Consider the following 16,254-nt stretch of genomic DNA (forward strand, 5'->3'; position numbering starts at 1 on the left):
TTAGATTTTTCAGGGGACTGCGCTCATTCAGTTTGCATGACCCAAATAGAATCAAAAATTGACGGATATGGATGAAATTTGATATCTGTAACATCCAATGCCCAAATTAACCTCTATAAGTGTGGAAAATATCCACTGGCAAAGAGGAATTATAAGACGTACTCCCCTTTGTTTAAGAATCTTCTGGGACCCCAAGTTTACTCTCTTTGAAGGTTTGGGAGCTCTGTGCTTTAGCCCTAACAACTTCCCTGGAGAAGAGCTAGAGGAGAGAGAACAGGAAAGCACCAGGGCTTCTCTGCCATATAGAAAACAGTAGCTCTATAAGACATCGCCCAACTGGGGAATGTCCAACTCTTTACTGACCTCATCGACATGAGCCTGGAAGACGCATAGCCTTTTAGTAAGGGCACTTTTTGGGAGACCCTTACACAGATCACTCTTCTCAGGGCTGTCTTAGAAAAACTTTCAGCCTCGTTCTCTCCCTTCTCACTGCCACACACATACATATATGGTGGCATCAACACAACATCCCCTGCCTAGCAGTAGCAACATTCATCCCCATCGTTCTCTCTCCCCCTGCTTCTTATCTCTTCTACCCCCCCATCCCAGATTATCAGCATCCTCTGCATTACCCCAGTGCTTCTAGCACAGCCCTCCCATCTTCCAACCTTCTGCCAAGCACTGCTCCTCTTTCTCACTGTCCACTCCCTCTTCCTCCCCTTTCCACTTCCACAGAAGTCTCCTCTTACTTCCTCCCACTTCAGCACAGATCAGCAGTATCCCCCTCTCTACTCATGGCCTCTGCCCAGCTCCTCACAGCATCACCAGCACCACAAAAAGTATTCTCTTCTCTCTCTCTCTTCAGTAATAACAATCATGTCACAGTATCTCCAACTCTCTCTGCCATGTACCCACTACCCAGCAGCTCCCTCTCTCTTCCCCTTCCAGTCCCCAAAGCAGCATCGAGATTTCATTCTTTCCCCCCTCCTTTAGCCCCTCCAGGACTGACGGCAGCACCCAGAATCCTTCTCCTCCCGCTCACAGACATCCCTCTATCCCCTGCATCCTTCAGATTCTCCCTCTCTCTGTGCATCCCCACAACAGCGCCTCCTCCTGTCTCTCTGTCTCCACATCATCTCTCCCCTCAGCCCCAGCAGCGTTCATCCATCCCCCTTCTCTCCCCCCCCCCCCCCATTCCATTGCATTCCTCCTCCTCTTCCTGTCCTGAGCCTGTGGCGGTGGCTGTGCTTCCTGGAAGGACAGTCCTCTGTGCACCGTGCAGGCTGGCGTGAGTCTCCTGCAGAGTGTGCGCCTCCACTGTCACAAGCTGCCCCTTCTGCACCTGTGTATATCCGAGGACTGCCCCCTTCCAGGAGAGGAGCATCAGCTTCTGGGCTCAGGCATCGCATGACATCATGGGTGATGCCAAGTTTTGCTTCGCCTTCTGCCCCCTTTGATCTAGGTCAGAGCTCGGCATTGGGAGGATGGACCGGCACATGTGGTGCTGACACCCGCAAAGCTGTGGCACTTCAGGCAAGCACCTGGCTCCCTAGTACTTCCACCAGCCCTGACCAGATTTATCTGAATCTCCCTCTTCATTGGTGAAGCCAGATGGACTATTCCTTAGCACAATACTGTTGGGCCGATACAACACAGTGCGCTCAGCTGAGCACTCAGGTTAATCTGTGGTTGGACAGGCGTTTTGGATGCTTGTCCACAACCCCTTATGCATCCAAAATGCATGAGCAGCAGCCACCCCCTGAAAAGCTAATAGCGCTCATCACATGTAAATTCGTGTTGATGAGGCTGTTAGCTATTACCTCCCGATGCAAAAAGAAATAAAATTGTGCGCCCAATGTACACATTTTTATTCTCAGAAATTAATGTTTGCCCCGGAGCAGGCGTTAATTCTTGAGGAACCCCTAAAGTTAATGGAAAAGCAGAAAATACTGCTTTTCTGTACTTCCTCTGAATTAATATCCTGGCGATATTAAGTAGGAGGAACTGAAAAAAGCAGTTAGGTAAAAATAATAAATAAAGTGTGCAGGCACAGGTCAGGAAAACGGACCCTTGTAAAAGTGAGCCTCCTCTCCCGGGCGCTGCTGCCACACGGTTTCCTCTACTGAGCCTCCTCTCCCGGGCGCTGCTGCCACACGGTTTCCTCTACTGAGCCTCCTCTCCCGGGCGCTGCTGCCACACGGTTTCCTCTACTGAGCCTCCTCTCCCGGGCGCTGCTGCCACACGGTTTCCTCTACTGAGCCTCCTCTCCCGGGCGCTGCTGCCCACCACGGTTTCCTCTACTGAGCCTCCTCTCCCGGGCGCTGCTGCCACACGGTTTCCTCTAGCGCCCCCTTTTTACCGCGGCAGCTCATTTAAATTTTGCATTGAGTGCCCCGGAGAGGTGCATTGGCGCGCGCTAGGAGAGCGACACTCAATCATGAGCTCTCGTCTCCCGTCTCCCGCACACCGATGGCACTATGATGGCACATGATTAATTGTAATCTATACCACTGACTTTATTCATTATCGTGTCTTGCTGTAAACCGTTGTGATGGTTATCTAACTTAACGACGGTATGGAAGAGCTTTTAAATAAATTAAATAAATTAAATAAATAAATATTGCATCGTCCTTAACAACTGTACCTGAATGTAAACTGAATTGCGCTACCAACGAAACGGCTCGATCTAAATCTAAAAGACAGAGTCTTAATCTCTTGCAAGTTCACAGGTTTCCTCTGCTACAACCATCTCGCCTGCCCCTTCCTTCATTGCATCAAGATCTGATAGCAGAGCCAATCACTCAAGGATGTTTTGTCTTTTTCTTTTTTTTTTAGCTCTGCCTTTCCTGTTTTTGGAAGGACTAACAGGTAAGGCATTTTTCTAATAAGTTCCAGTGATCCTTTGCAATGATCCCCCTCTCATATAAAAGCTGCAGCTCAGTGCCTACTGCTGGTCTATGGGAAAGCCCAATTTGGAGGCAATTTTCCAGGTCTTAGGAATAAAAGCCGGTTGAATGCATGTAAATGTTTGTTGCAGAATTGATGGTGTTCTCTTCCTGTAACCTGAGCTGAGACAGCCTGGAGAGGGGACGTGGAGTCGGCACCTACACACAAGCCATTGTCACATAAATCTCCATGCACACGGTTTGCCCTGCCAACAGGAGGTGTAACTTTATGCGCCTACCTGCAAACGTGCAAACCATGGCGAAAGCACTAGAGGAAAAGGAGAGAGGCAGAAAGACATGGAGGGAAAGGAATGAAGAATATACTGCTAGAAAGAGAAAAAAGAAGAAATAGAAAACAGATGCAAGGAGAGACAAAAATAGAGACAGAAGTAGAATAAAAAAATAAGAAAAGCAGAGAAAAAAACCTAAAGTCCAATATAGCAAACATTGAAGTGAGGATATTAATTAATCAATGTAAAACATCCAAAGTCTCTACCTAGGTTCCAGATAGAGATGATTTGGGATTGATTTGAGAAAAGCCTTACTGAGTGAAGTTCTACATGCTTAATAAAGCTGAATGTCATTGGCCTTTTCCCTCTATTTCCTTTCCTGTTAGTCTGAATTAAGTCACTAATTTTTTATGGGAAGAAAATGTGTTTCATAGGTATCAGAAGATGGCTTATTTCAGGGGTGGCCAATTCCAGTCCTCAAGAGCCACAAACTGGCTTGGTTTTCAGGATATTCATAATAAATAAGCATGAAGTCGATTTGCATGTACTGCCTCCATTGTATAAATCTATCTCATGTATATTCATTGTGGATTTCCTGAAAACCTGGCCTGTTTGTAGCTCTTGAGGACTAGAGTTGGCCACCCCTGGCTTATTTTGAGATTAGGTTGCTAAAATTTAGTTGAGACTCCCTGTGAACTAGTAATTGCACTGAAATATCTCAGGTTTTCTCCCCAAAAATCTGGTAACTTTCCTTTAGGGGGGGCACCTTGTGAAGTCATTTCTCAGCCAGGATTCTGAATTAGCGAGACAGGAGTTCTCCCAAGTCACCATAGGGATGGTTATTTTATAACTCCCCACATGGAGGGAGGTGTCAGTGTGTACACCAGCCCCAGCATTGTCACTCCACATGGCCAATAACATATTGCTATCCTCTTCTTCCTGTCGTCCCTAGGCGCACCAGCACCTAAAGGCCCCCATGAGCGGAAATCAGTTCTCTTGCACTCCCTGATGACATCATTCTGTTGGGTATTTAAACCCCAGTTATGCAACTCCAAAGCACTTCGGCAACAGGTCAACTACCTTCTGGTAGTGTGAATTGCTGCTTCAGACCGTAACTTCAGCCTTGCCTTGGCTAAGTCTTCAGTCTCGTCCAGCCTTCCGTGTCTTCAGTTTTACCTTGCTTCCCTGGACTGACCCCCAATATGGACCATAGCCTGTGACCTGACCATCCTTGTCTGCTGCCTGCCTTGACCATAGCCTGTGATCTGACCATCCTTGTCTGCCGCCTGCCTTGACCACCGCCTGCCTACGAAACCTCTCCTAGTCTTCACCAGAAACTCTCACTTAAGTTCTGCCAGCCTCTGGACCCAAAGGCTCAACCCGCAGGGAAAGGGGCCACAGCTTAGTCTCTGCATCGTCTACCACCAGTTGGCAATGAGGACCTACTGAGCTTTCCCAGTAGGTGGCATCAACCTCATTCCAACACAAGGATCCACAACTCTAACAGTTTGCTGAGGCCACGGACCTGGTGGCCTAGGCTTTGCTCCAGGCAATTCTGGGCTTGGCACAGCGAAGAAGTAGCAGCAGGTGTTTAATCAGGTCACCGTGGCCCTGAAGAAATTGGCTATCTTGGTGGATGCCTTGAGACAAGAACCCATTTGAGACCTATGACTCCACTTCTTCAGGTACCACTGGTCACCGCCCGACCTTCCACTCAGCTACCGCCACCCCAATATCTCATGGGGACTCCCAGACAATGTCAAGGCTTTATAAATCAGTGTCAGATGCACTTCCAGCTACAGGTCGCAATGTTCCCTGAATACTGGACCAAAATCACCTATGATCTCTCTCTCTTAGGCAGCAACACTTTGGCATGGACTTCCCTTCTTTGAGAATGCGAGGATCCCATATTTCAGAACTTGGACAGCTTTCTTCAAGGGTTCTCCCTCGTTTTTGAGCTAGGAAGGGACACTGTCCAAATCACCGACATGCTACAGATCCGACAGGGCTCCCAGACCCTCTTGGAATATGCTATTGAGTTTAGGACGCTCATCTTGAAACTGAACTGGGGTGAGGACAGCCTCACAATCATCTTCCTCCAAGGCCTGACAGGCTGCATAAAGGATGAGCTTGCTGCCTGGGAACTTCCCACTTCACTAGATGCTCTCATTGCCCTGGCCTGGCATATAGACTGCAGACTCCAGGACAGGACACGCGAGCACAAGTCGCGCCGCCCTATTCTCTTGGCACCCAACTTTCGGTGGCTTCTTTCTCCACCTGTGACTCGACCATTGGAGCCAAAGCCCAGCTGGTTGACAGCCCAGGAAAAAGCATGCTGTAGACAACAGGGTTTGTGCATGTTCAGTGCCATTCCAGGACACTTGGTGGCTCAATACCCAGAGAAACCATGAAGCTTTCATGCCGAGGATTTACTGGGGAGATAACCCTAGGCCAGACTTAATCCACTCCCCAACTCCTGGTTCCTGTAGCAATTACTCAAGGCAAGACCCATTTCTTCTCCCAGGCATTCTTGGATTCCAGAGGGGGAAATTTCATAGATCAAGCCCTAGTGAAACACTACCATTTTCCTACACTTCCCTTGGAGCAACCACTTATTGTTTCCTTTGAATACGGCAAACCCCTACCCGGCAGGATCACACAATGTACAATCCCACTCACCCTCCATACTGGCATACTTCATTCTGAGTCAATCACTCTCTATGTCCTACCTCGAGCGGTCCATCCAATTGTGCTGGGTCTCAATTGGCTGCAAAAACACCAACCCATCATTGATTGGTCTACACTGGAACTAGGCCGCTGGGGCCTTTCTGTTCTTCCTCCTATCTTGCCTCAGTCACTCCTCCGGCTCCCCTCACCATTGTCGCTACCCAGACTGGGCTACCAACACAATATGCAGAAAATGGGGACATGTTCTCAAAACAGCAGGTCTTCTATCCCGAAGCTTGGAAATTCTTTGAGACCAGGTGTCCTAATGAAGAGATCTTCTCAACAGATTCAAGTGTATAATGCCATTGGGTTTAATGTTACATGGTTTTCGATGTATTGACTCCTGAAGAAGCAACTTGTTTGCTGCAAAACACCGGCCGCTGTCGGGTCATTGAGTCATTTGTTAAACATTCGAGTCATTGGTCAAACATTCATGTCACGGGCACAGACGGATAAAATATATATATTTTTTGAAGATAAATATTTCTTCAAATTTCAAATTGTCCGAAGCACTTTTTGGTGATCTTTCAATGCCTCTATAACCGCAGATGATTGAACAGACCGGACGGCTTTGAATTGTACAAAGCAGGTCACCAGGCTTGCTGATGCGATTCTTATATATAGATTGATATAAATTTGTTCAGTTGTTGATGAGCGTCATTTGAATTAATACATTGACGGATTCCTTTTGTTTTTGCTGATATTACACATGCAGGATCAATTTTTTGCTCTTTGTTTATTTATTGTTTTGCCACCTCTTTGTGCAACATGATTTTCATTTACAGGGATTAGCATCCCATATTCTCTCTGACAGAGGCATGCAATTTACTGCCCATTATAGGAAGACCTTTTGCTGAAAGTCAGTATCTTGCTAGACTTCACTATGTCCTATCACCCACAAGGCAACAGACAGATAGAGGATTAACCAGACTCTCAAAACCTTCCTTAGATCCTATGTCAATAGAAAGCAAGACAATTGGTCACTGCTACTACTATGGGTGGAATTCTCCCATACCAATCACATTAACAGCACCACCAATTCCTCATCCTTCCAAATCCTATATGGGAAACACCCATGAGTACCACTTCTGCTTCCTTTCTCAGTGGATTGCCCAGCAGCCCATCTTTCTGCTTAGGAGCTCCATAGTTTCTGGACTCAAACCTCTCAATTAATTTCACAGGTCGCCTCACAAGCTAAGAAGTATGCAGATACTAAATGCCGACCCTCAAAGAAGGTGATTTAATGTGGCTGAGCACACAACACCTATGGCTCCAAGTTCCCATTCAACGGCAGACAGGCCCTGTCACTTTCCAGCTAGAACTTCCTCGGAGACTCAGAATCCATAACATAGTTCATGTCTCCTTATTAAAACCATTAATTCTCTCCTGGCTATCCAGAAAGCCTTCTACAGCCATGGATGTGACAGTAGAAGAAGACTCGCAGTTTGAAGTGGAAGAAAGTTTGGATTCCTGTAGGTGACGAGGCAAACTTGAGTATTTCATCACCTGGAAGCACTTTGGGCCAGAAGAAGATTTCTGGGAACCTGCCACCAACCTCATAGCACCTTTCCTGGTAAAGCAATTCCATACACATTTCCCCTCCAAATCCAAACCTCGGACCCTGAAGAGGGAGCTTAAAAGAGGGAGTACTTTATATTTGCTGGCTTGAGGAACAACCCCACAAGCTGGTGCACTCATCTGACGCTTTCCGACCGACCCTGGCATTGCCGCTCCACATGGCCAACAACACACCACTCTCCTTTTCTTCCTGTCAGTCCCTAGGCAGGTGTGCCTGCACTTAAAGGCCCTGCAGTGGTGTTATACACACACACACCCCCGGCCGGTCCCTCTTTCTGCGCCATTCCCTGAGGCCGGAGGGCCTCCTTCGCTGCAGGACGCCGCCGGCACCGCCCCCAGCTGCTTCCTCTCCTGGGCACGCGCCTCTGCTACAGATTTAAAGGGCCCGCAGCAGGAAGTTGCTGCCAGCCCTTCCTTTGGACGCCAGGCCCCTGCCCTATATAAACCTTCCGCAGGCACTCCTCTGACGACTTGGCAACAAGTCTGCTTCGGATTTTCGTAAGGTGCTGTGCCTGGTTCCAGCGTTCCTGTTGTTCCTTGCTTGTTCCTGTCTTCCTTGCCCCTTTCTGCTTTCCCTGTCCTTGGACCTGCCTTCCTGCCTCGTTCAAACTCCTGCTCCTTCTCCCTTGGACGGATTCCCCTGGCTCAACTTTGGATTGGACTTCATGCTTTTTGCTCGCTGCCAGCCCAGGACTTCAGATCGGACCTCATGCCTCTTGCTCGCTACCAGCTCTGGACGTCGGATCCTCACTCGTCAGAGCTTCTTCTCAGGGGCCCACCTGTCCAGCCGGCCCCTGGAACCCAAGGACTCAACCTGTGGGGAACGAGGTTGGTATCGGTGAAGCTTCTGCCTTCGGCCCCTGTCATCCATCAGCCTCGCCTCCTGACTTTGGGAACCTGTGGTGGAACTTCCTCCGAGGCAGCAACATCCCAACAAGTTGTGCTGGTAACAAATTGCGAAGTCCATGGATCTGGCAGAGGCCTCCACCCAAAAGGCCATACCAGGCCTCGCCCAGAAGATCCTGGAACAGCAGAAGGTCTTCCCTTGCTTCGGCAGTGGACTGCCTCAGCCAGCGCCTAGAATCCTCCATCCAACAGGGGGCGGCTTCCGCTGAGCATCTCCCGCCTCCCATGCCCTCTGCACGACTGATCCTACTGCTCCCAGCTCCTCCACGCTTTGCCAGGGACCCCCAGCTGTGTCGTGGCTTCATTAATCAGTGCCACATGCACTTTTGCCTGCAGTCCACTCTCTTTCCCACACACCTCACCAAAACCAACTACATGCACTCCCTTTTGGATGGTAAGGCCCTGGCATGGGCCTCCCCACTTTGGGAGCGAGCCGATCTGGTTCTGTAGGATCTTCAAACTTTACTTTCTTTGTTCCGAGCCGTCTTTGATGACCCCGGTCAGTAGACGGTCTCCAGCAGCACTTTGTTGCACCTGCATCAAGGGTCCTGTCCCCTTACAGACTTCTTAATCCAGTTTCGCACCTTGGCGTCCGAACTTCATTGGGGCGAGTTCTGTCTGTGATCGATTTTCCTGGATGGTTTGCATCCTCGGATAAAGGATGAATTGGCGGCCTGTGAGCTACTTTCTTCTTTGGATGTCCTGATTGACCTTGCCGGCCGTATCGACCGCCAGCTCCAGGAGAAATCCCGGGAGTTATCGACCTCTGGAGGCCACCACCTACGTCTCGCCCATATCGCCATTCACTTTCTACAAAGCCGGTACCAGTTGCCCCAGGGATACTCCTGAAGAACCCATGCAGTTGGGCCGCAGTCATTTGACCCCCGAAGAACACCTCCGACGGTGTCGTGCAGGACTGCTTGTACTGCAGAGGAGCAGGGCATCTCCTCACCTATTGCCCGGAGCGTCTGGGAAACTTCCAGGCCTAGGTCAAATCGGGGAACTTTCCCTAGGTCTATCTCTCCTGCTCCTCCGCTTACTCTAATCGGTGAGAGGGATGATTTTCACACCCTTGCCCTAATCGATTCTGGCTCAGGCGGCAACTTCATTCTTAGACGACTGGTCCAGCATCTACGGATCCCCATCTGTCTCGCTCCAACACCACTGATAATTTCTTCCATCTTGGGCGAACCCCTGCCAGGGAGGCTCACCCATACCATGGGACCCATCACCCTGCGCACAGGCGCTCTTCATGAAGAAAGCATCACTTTTCACATCCTGGACTGTGCCATTCACCCCATAGTTCTGGTGCTGCCCTGGCTCCGGAAGCACTCCCCTCAGTTTGAGTGGACTTCCATGCAGTTGTCACAGTGGGGCCCTTCATGTCACAATGCTTGCCTAAAGACACTGTCCACTCAGCGCTGCCTCTCTACCGCTCTGGTTCCTGTCAGTCTACCAGCTCACTATGCCTCTTATGCGGACGTCTTCTCAAAACAAGGGGCGGATATCCTACCATCCCATCGTCCCACGATTGCGCCATCAATCTCCTGCCCAACACTGAACCTCCCCGTGGACGCGTCTACCCTCTCTCCCTTACTGAAACCAAAGCCATGTCTGACTATATGCAAAAGAATTTGGCTAAGGGATTCATCCGACGGTCAACATCTTCCGCTGGGCAGGATTCTTTTTTGTGGGGAGAAAGGATGGGTTTCTACGACCCTGCATAGACTATAGGGGTTTGAATGCCATTACCCTAAAGAATCGCTACCCATTGCCACTCATCTCGGAGCTATTTGACAGCCTGCAAGGGGCCAGAATTTTCTCAAAACTTGATCTCTGCGGGGCCTACAACATGATTCATATATGAGAGGGCGATGAGTGGAAGACTGTGTTCAATACTCAAGATGGGCACTATGAGTACCTTGTAATGCCGTTCGGCCTGTGCAATGCCCCCGCCACTTTCCAAAACATGATGAATGAAATCTTCCACAATCTCTTATACAACTGTGTATTTATCTACTTGGATGACATCCTTATTTTTTCCATGGACCTACAAACTCATCGCTATGATGTAGTTCGAGTCCTCCAGCTTCTCCGAAACAATCATCTGTTCGCCAAACTGGAAAAATATACCTTTGAGATGGAAAGTTTACCGTTCCTTAGTTATATCATCTCTCGTCATGGATTCCAGATGGACCCCGAAAAACTCAAAAGCATTCTGAACTGGCCCCAGCCAGTCGGCCTGCGGGCCCTACAGCGCTTCTTAGGATTCGCTATTACCGGACTTTTATCTGTAATTATGCAAAACTAGTCGTGCCTCTCACCGCTTTGACCCGCAAGACAGCGAACCCGAAGCAGTAGCCTGCCGTGGCCATATCGGCTTTTCAACACTTAAAAACTGCCTTCCTCCAGGAACCTTGTCTCCAGTATCCCAATCCTTCGCGGCCCTTCGTAATTGAGGTGGATGCCTCCTAGGTGGGTGTGGGGGGCAGTCCTGAGCCAGCATTCTCTGCCGGGCACTTTTCATCCATGCTCCTTCAATTCCAAACAATTTTCCCCTGCAGAACGCAACTATGGGATAGCGACTAGGCGGTGAAACTCGCTTTTGAGGAATGGCAGCCTTGGCTCGAAGAGGCACAATATCCCATCACTGTATACATGGACCATAAAAATTTAGAGTACCTTCAACAAGCCCAGAGATTGAATCCCCGTCAAGCCCGCTGGGCCCTCTTCTTTGCCCATTTCAATTTCTGTCTACGCTACCATCCTGCTACTAAAAATCTCAAAGGAGATGCCCTCTCCCGTTCCTTTATCCCAGAGGACATTGAAGAACCCCCTTGCCATATTGTTATGGTTTTGAGGTGTTGGAGTGGATTCTTGGGTACTGCGGTGATGGCCACTCCCATGGGGAGGAGCCCCGTGAGGAATCACAGTACTAGGCTAGACTCTATACACGCATACACAGAGAATTTGTATTTATTATACAGCTCGATGGTACTGCCCAGGGAGTGGCAGCAGTGAGGGTACCCAGTAGAAGTAGTCCAGGGGTCCTCAGCAGAGGAGACCAGTCCCACACTCGAGTAGATGATTTATTTATTTATTTAAGAGTTTTTATATACCGTCATTAAGTTATTTACCATCATAACGGTTTACAATAGTGCACCAATATCAAAGTGAATATGGATCATAATTTACATAGGTAGTGCCAGTACTTATTCGGTAACAAACAATATAGACTAATATAATTTACTATAAGGATTATGCATATGAAGAAACTCAATTGGGGGATTGTATGTTTTATAGCGATGTATCCTGTGGTTTGACTACAGTTAAAATTAGTGGTGAGCTAATTTCCAGTAGTAACTGGAATTTGTGAGCTTGGTGCTACGTGTCCGCTTATTCTTGTTTACATGCTTGCTTCACTCTCTTTGTTGAAGGCTAGTTTGAAAAGCCAGGTTTTGAGTTGTGTTTTGAAAAATTTATGGTTACTCTGGAGTCTAAGTTCAAGGGGCATGGAGTTCCATAAAATGGGACCGGCCAGAGACCATGCACGTTCTCTGACTGCTGCTTTTCTGTGCACCCTCCGACTTAATATCATGGCGATATTAAGTTGGAGGTCCTAAAAGTTTAAAATAGTTAAAAAAAAAAATAAAAATGTTAAAATCGGCCCGCGGCTTGGGTTGAAAACCAGACGCTCAATTTTGCCGACGTCCGGTTTCCGAACCCGTGGCTGTTAGCGGGTTTGAGAACCGACGCCGGCAAAATTGAGCGTCAGCTGTCAAACTCGCTGACAACCGCCGCTTCCGTCAAAAAAGAGGCGCTATGGATGCGCTAGTGTCCCTAGCGCCTCTTTTTACAGCGGGCCCTCATTTGCATAGGCCACCCTCCTGAATCGCGCACCCAGGAGAGTGGCCTTCGCCTGCTCTCCCGCATGTTTTTCTGTATCAGCCTGAAAGTTTGTACCTGAGACAATGGAGGGTAAAGTGAGTTGCCCAACTGCTCTAACCACTAGGCTACTGGGCACAAAGGTAGCTTAAAATGCTCTTCTCTTGGTCAGGTATGAACTTGTAAACATTAACAATAGCAGCAGCGATGGCGATTATGTTGTTTAGAGAATAAGACAGCAATGGGCAAGCTATTCTTGTGGCTGAGCATGCATCTGCTTTTCCTAGCATCAAAAACTGTCAAATAATAATAATAATGAGGTCTTACCCTGTTTCTTCCTACTGCTATATTTTTGTTTAGGTAAAGAATGTCCTCCACACAGTCATCACTCAGAGTGTGGAGCAGAATGCCAGAGAACGTGTGCCGACCAACAACTCAAGATCTGCCCCCTGATATGCAGCCCAGGGTGCATCTGCAACAAAGGCTACATCCGAGAATTTAAATCAGGACCATGCATTCCCCAGGAGCAGTGTTCTTGCCCTGCTAATAGCCACTACACAGAATGTGGTCCTGGCTGCGTCAGAACCTGCAAGAACTGCTTTACTGAGCACCTTCCCTGCCCTGACGTCTGCTTCAAGGGCTGCGTTTGTGATGAGGGCTATGTGCACGAGACAGAGAATGGGCCCTGCATCCTCAAAAGTCAGTGCCCATGCCCACCCCACAGCCATTATACACAGTGTGAGGCACACTGTGAAAAAACCTGTGCCACCCGCAATGACAAAAGCAACTTTTGCCCCAGGATCTGTTGGGAGGGATGTAAGTGCAACCCAGGCTATGTCCGTGACAAGGGCATCTGTATCCCTAAACACCAATGCCACTGCCCACCCCACAGTCACCACTCAGAATGTGGCTTTCACTGCAGGAGAACCTGTGCCAACCGTCACGAGAAGAAGACTGCCTGCTCCGATGTGTGCCACGCAGGCTGTGTGTGCGACAAAGGGTACTACCAAAAGGGCAAGTTCTGTGTCCGTAAAAGATTCTGCTGAACCTAGCAGAGGTGACCTGTAATTAGGTCTGGATGAAGCGCTAGCAGTAATGTAGCCAGCTATTTTGTCCTTAATATAAAGACTAGAAATAGAAATCAGAATGTGAAGCCAGACACCGTTCTTCAGGCTCATTAAATTGATGCCCATTCTCTGCTGCACAGCAGACCCCAAAAGATCTCCAGATTTACCCTCAGTACTCAAGCACTAAGTATCCATTCTGATTGTCCCTTGCTTTCTTAAATTTTGGATGTTTTTGCTTCTGGGTGTGAAATTATTAGTTGAGTTATATAGAAATGTAAGAACCACTTCCTAGTAAGCCCAGGTCAGAGTGATTACACTGAGTCACTCTCCTGGACCATCTGGTATGATCCTTAGCTTCACCGCCTCACGTCCCAGCAGCTCAGCCTGTCATCGTTCCAAAGCAGACATGAGACATTTAATAGCTTTCTTTAGGGCTTTATATAAAAATCCACTCATTATAGCCACAAATATTAATAATGAAATTATAAACAGGACAACCATGGAAGAGAGATGGCAAAATGCTATTAATATGTGTATTAGTAGCATTTTTTTGCCTCAGTCCTCACACAGTACATAGATTATAAAACTGAGACACTTTATATCTCAGTCCTTGATGCACGGATCATGATGCAAAGAAAATACCCTGGAGACCTCTACAGCTGGAGTATGTCCTTATTAAAAAATACAATTATCTGCAAAATGATCTAAATATGAATGGGTCAGTTACTAATCTAGCCTTCTTGGTTTAACATTTTGGCCTCCAAAATCAATCATTTCTGCACATAACCTGGCTATGAAAGGAGGAACTGAATCTATTCTTTGTAATGATGAAGAATCAGGATTCAGATGTTTCTTTTCACCATTCCTCCTCTCCCCTTTTGTAGAATTCCATATTGTACAATTCATGGATTTCATTTCAGTTCCTGCTCTGTGACTTTGTTCTAGAGTTGCCAGACGACTCCAGGTTGTGTTGAACAGATTGACAAATAAGAAATCTGGGAATAGCTAGGATACAATTAGTATCAAACAAATAACTAGTTATAATTAGACTCTTTGCTGCAAAAAATCCCTATAAGTGAGATTGCTCTATTATAGAATTTAACTGTTAAAAATGTAAACTTTATTCTTTATTGCAATTTCTTGGAAAAAAAATTTTTTATGATAGAAGGAAGACCTTAGTATTGGCAAAGGATCCGAATGTCTCAGAAACTTCTTATGAGCCAATTGTTCCAATCACTGGTCTTTTACCCTCTTAATTTTATTATTACATTAAAAAATACTTGAAGTTATTTTCTATTGGTTACTGCTTATTATACAGCTGTGTTTTCAACTGAAGGTTCTTGAAGGTGTCTTTAATAATCTCTTCCTTCACGCAGCTGATGATTTTAATGTCTACAATTGATGTAAACCTTTCATATGGCAATGTCTTCGATTATTGGCGAAAGGCTCGGCAATGCTGTCAGGAGAAAAAAAACAATTAAGAACGAGCAAAAAGATAAGTGCCTTGCTGTTAAATGATGTCGGGATCAAAGTATCCGTTACAGGACATACAGAGCAATGTTCTGTTGAAGGGAAGGAATTTCGGAACGGTGTGAAGTTTTCCCGTCTAGAACTGAAGAAGGGCTCAAGTAAAATGATTTATAGATAATTTGCTGTGGTGAAAGCGTACATTCATGGTAAAGGCTTGCAATAATCGAAGACATTCCTGCTTTTATAAATGAAAAATTGGCGTGAAAGGTCCATCACTGATGCAAACTACGACCAGTTCGTAGGTGAAGACAAAAGCACCTATAGAATAATTAACAAAGACATCAACTGTCTGAATGAAACCAGCCTCCTTTATTAGTGACAGTCAAATAGCTCCAATAAAAGGAAGTATAGTGAGGAATTGAAAATAAAATATTCAGAGGTCCTTATTGAAAGACTGAAGCTGAGATTTGAATATGTATCCACTCTAATCAGCTAAACCATTACCTGCACAAAACTTATCCCGATGAAAAAAGAAGTGGTATTGATGCATTCCAGGGGCAGGTGAGTTCTGATATTCAACCCTAGCTGGGTAATCTATCTGGGTAACTTGAACTTGGTCAGAAATAAAGTACAATTGTCCTAAAGTTACCCGAGTAACAATAACCAGTTATATCCAGTGAAATGGCTATCTGGGTACGTTCTGCTGAGTACTCGAGTAACTTTCCCACTCACTGCCTTGCTGAATATAGACTTCCAGGTTAGCAGTGCTATATGTCGGGCTGTATTAAGGATAAGCAAACCTCAGCTGACATATGGGATGATCCACACCAGAGTTACATGAGATGATCCATGCATGAATTGACACCCAATTTATTCCTGATACTATAGATACAGCCAACCTTTTTCACGCAACGAACAATTAAGCTCTGGAATTTGTTGCCAGAGGATGTGGTTAGTGCAGTTAGTATAGCTGGGTTTAAAAAAGGATTGGATAAGTTCTTGGAGGAGAAGTCCATTACCTGCTATTAATTAAGTTGACTTAGATAATAACCACCGCTATTACTAGCAATGGTAACATGGAATAGACTTAGTTTTTGGGTACTTGCCAGGTTCTTGTGGCCTGGTTTGGCCTCTGTTGGAAACAGGATGCTGGGCTTGATGGACCCTTGGTCTCACCCAGTATGGCAGGTTCTTATGTTCTTATGAGATAAGTTGGTAAATGAAAGTATTGGCATCTTCCTTCTCCTCACATCTCTGCTGTATTCCCTCTGAAAGGGCCAATATTTGAGTCTGTTTTGTTTAATTTCTTTATTATACTGCAATTGGTGTTGTGAATATCTATATGTAATCACATACTTTACATGCAGTATCGCAGTTAATTAAACCATTTGAGTCTTCAGACCTGGCTTTCTCTTCATTTCCAGGATACCCTTAATTCATATGCAT

At 46.8% G+C, this 16,254-nt stretch overlaps 1 protein-coding gene across 1 annotated transcript in view; it reads left to right on the forward strand.

Annotated features, from left to right (window-relative positions):
* LOC115076276 (alpha-tectorin-like) overlaps positions 1–13,896 on the forward strand; it is a 28,295-nt gene extending 14,399 nt beyond the window's left edge. The window contains exons 3-4 of the mRNA XM_029577533.1: positions 2,836–2,868; positions 12,632–13,896. Of these exons, the coding sequence (XP_029433393.1) occupies positions 2,836–2,868; positions 12,632–13,317 (719 nt within the window). The 3' untranslated portion in view covers positions 13,318–13,896. The remainder of the gene's footprint in view (positions 1–2,835; positions 2,869–12,631) is intronic.
* Positions 13,897–16,254: the final 2,358 nt, after the last annotated feature.

The sequence above is a fragment of the Rhinatrema bivittatum genome, chromosome 14, assembly GCF_901001135.1.
Source record: "Rhinatrema bivittatum chromosome 14, aRhiBiv1.1, whole genome shotgun sequence".
NCBI lineage: Eukaryota > Metazoa > Chordata > Amphibia > Gymnophiona > Rhinatrematidae > Rhinatrema > Rhinatrema bivittatum.